The sequence below is a fragment of the Penaeus monodon genome, chromosome 12, assembly GCF_015228065.2.
Source record: "Penaeus monodon isolate SGIC_2016 chromosome 12, NSTDA_Pmon_1, whole genome shotgun sequence".
Lineage (NCBI taxonomy): Eukaryota > Metazoa > Arthropoda > Malacostraca > Decapoda > Penaeidae > Penaeus > Penaeus monodon.
Genome location: NC_051397.1, coordinates 46,869,371 through 46,871,870, shown reverse-complemented (window position 1 = coordinate 46,871,870; position 2,500 = coordinate 46,869,371). Strand labels below are relative to the sequence as shown.

The window sequence follows — 2,500 nt, the reverse complement described above, 5'->3', positions numbered from 1 at the left end:
GGTAAATGGGCAATACATGCATAATAAAAGAAAAAGAAGTAGAAGAAGAAGAAGAAGAAGAAGAAGACGAAGAAGAAAAGAAGAAGAAGAAGAAGAAAAAAAATCAAACCTAAGTGAGGTATGAAATGGAAATCTTTTGAGAGGCAGAAACTTTCATTTATCTACATTTATATGTATGCATCACAAAGCCTCCTTACCTGAGTGTTGATCTATATTTAATGCCATCAACAACTACTGATGCTGCGAAGAATTTGTCATAAACGACATGGCTGTATTTAGGCCCTGACAGCTGGTTGCGATATATATAGGTCTGAAATCCAGTAAAAAAATTAAACATTAGAACATGTTTACCTTTGTCTTTCATGCTGAAGGTGTATGCAGAGCTTACATATTAGTTTCTTTAGGGTAAGTCATTTTCTGCGTTACTAATAAACAGATATAATAATCTATTCCATTATCATTATTTGTCAGCATTACATTCTAAATAAATTGAGACAATAAATGAGAAAATAAAAATGAAAAGCTCTGCCAGTAATTCCAGATGTCAATGATGATGATGATTATGCCAACAATAATAACAATGATAAAAATCCACGAATAACCCACATTCAGTAACATCTTGGGCAGATCTGCGTTGTTGTAATTCCCTCTTATAAACTGCACTGGCATCTCCACCACTTTCTGCCCTTCCTCCATCTTCTCCACAATGGACACGTGGTCTGCACTTGGGGGCATGGACACTTTGCCGCTCTCCCTCTCCACATTGAGGGCAAGGCGGAGACGCGCCTGCTTTGCCTGCTCGGTCTTGTAATATTCCCCGAGGCCCCAGATGACGCTGGGGATTTATAAGTAAATTGTGTCATTTTGCGAAAAGACATGAATGAGGGTTATTTTGCAGAGGAAGCTTACCGTTGAAAGATGAATTTGAAGATACTTGCAATTAAGATGCAAAAGAATGATTTTCCAATGTAAAATTTGTAATTGAAGTTAAAAGAAGATTGTATGCAAGGGAACTATTTTGTAATGCAAAACATGTAATTTATAGATTGCATTATGTTATATGATTTTACTGAATACTACAAAGTGTCAGTGTGATGAACATGAAATATATTCATTATATGATTAGAGAGAGTAGAGGGGTGGGGGAATATGGAGTATATATGATGGTTTGGTCTCAAAAAATCTGTAAACAGATACATAATATTATGAAAAACAATGAGAGAGAAAACCATGAAGAGCTTCAATCCTGAGAAACCAGGAAAAGATAAAACACAGAATGAAAAGAAACAGGACAAGTGGGAAAACCATGAACACAAGAAAAGAGACAGAAAAATAGAAAACAAAAACTGCAGACAACAATGAAATGTGAAGAAATAGAAAACCAAACTCACCAGATTTCTTGCAAGGTTTGCGTTTCCAAGAAAGCTTTTCCTCTTAAAGTGTCTTGCTGATCCCTCAACATGTTCTGGACTGTGTATTTGCTATATGTAAAAGGGTTGTCATAGTCAGTGCAATATTTCAGGTAACTTGATATCTGAGAACAAAAGAAAAACATAATTAAACATAAAATTAAGAACTGAAGAAGCATAAAATTGTTATCATCAGACTACTGCAAGGACAGAGTTTTTCAATCTGTTACAATCTTTTGCTAACATGTTACTGGTTGGCATAGTTTCTTCTGAATAAGCAAAATAGCATCCATGTACACCACAGCATATTATTCTTTGATGTCCCTGTGACTGGAATAAAAACTAAGGATAAGGAGATCAGTGTCCTCAAATTTTACTTTCTGTTTGCTTTATTCATTTAGATTCCTTGAAAGATTAGTAAACCCGGGATGCACAGTAATTTCTTAACAATAGCTAGGGGCTGTAGCTGGAAGGCTGGTATTTGTGGAGCTGGAAATTTTCCTTTGAATGTGCATACCTGAGACCTAATTCAATAACCCATAACTATTAATAACCTGAAAAAGCAACCCACCACAGTGTCCATGGGCAGATATCCCTCTGGCCTCAGGATTGAGCAGTTCCACATGGCAGCTCTTGCAATCATGACACTGGCTGCTCCTGTCTCTTGGCGAAACTTTTCTATGTCCTCAAAGCATGAGATCTCCTTTGACCCACCACTGAAAAGAGGTGTGGGACTTAGTTACTATTTTTTCATTGATCTATCCATTCTTCAGGTTTCTTGAAAAATATAATGGGACTGAGGGAGGAGTGAAAAGTGGGAGAGTGGTAGAGAGGAGTGGAGAGTGGAAGAGTGGGAGGGAGGGAATAGGAAAAGGAAAAAGATGGAAATGTAATTAAATTTAAAATGAAAATATCCATGTTTGCAAGATAAAAACTGTAATCTTTAAGTGATATCATACATTAGACTTCACACACTGGTAAATCTTTACTTATTCAATCTGCTCTCAAACCATGGCACAGAAAAACATACTAACAATGACAGCTAAGTATAAAAGTTAATAACAGATTAACAACACAAAAATGCACAACAA

The 2,500-nt window shown here is 36.1% G+C and overlaps 1 protein-coding gene across 1 annotated transcript in view; it reads right to left on the bottom strand.

Moving 5' to 3' along the window:
* The window catches only part of LOC119579494 (tRNA-dihydrouridine(20) synthase [NAD(P)+]-like), a 7,506-nt gene that overhangs the window by 660 nt on the left and 4,346 nt on the right, over positions 1 to 2,500 (bottom strand). The window contains exons 6-9 of the mRNA XM_037927352.1: positions 1,981 to 2,125; positions 1,392 to 1,534; positions 607 to 835; positions 198 to 310 (exon numbers count right to left, since the gene is read on the bottom strand). Of these exons, the coding sequence (XP_037783280.1) occupies positions 198 to 310; positions 607 to 835; positions 1,392 to 1,534; positions 1,981 to 2,125 (630 nt within the window). The remainder of the gene's footprint in view (positions 1 to 197; positions 311 to 606; positions 836 to 1,391; positions 1,535 to 1,980; positions 2,126 to 2,500) is intronic.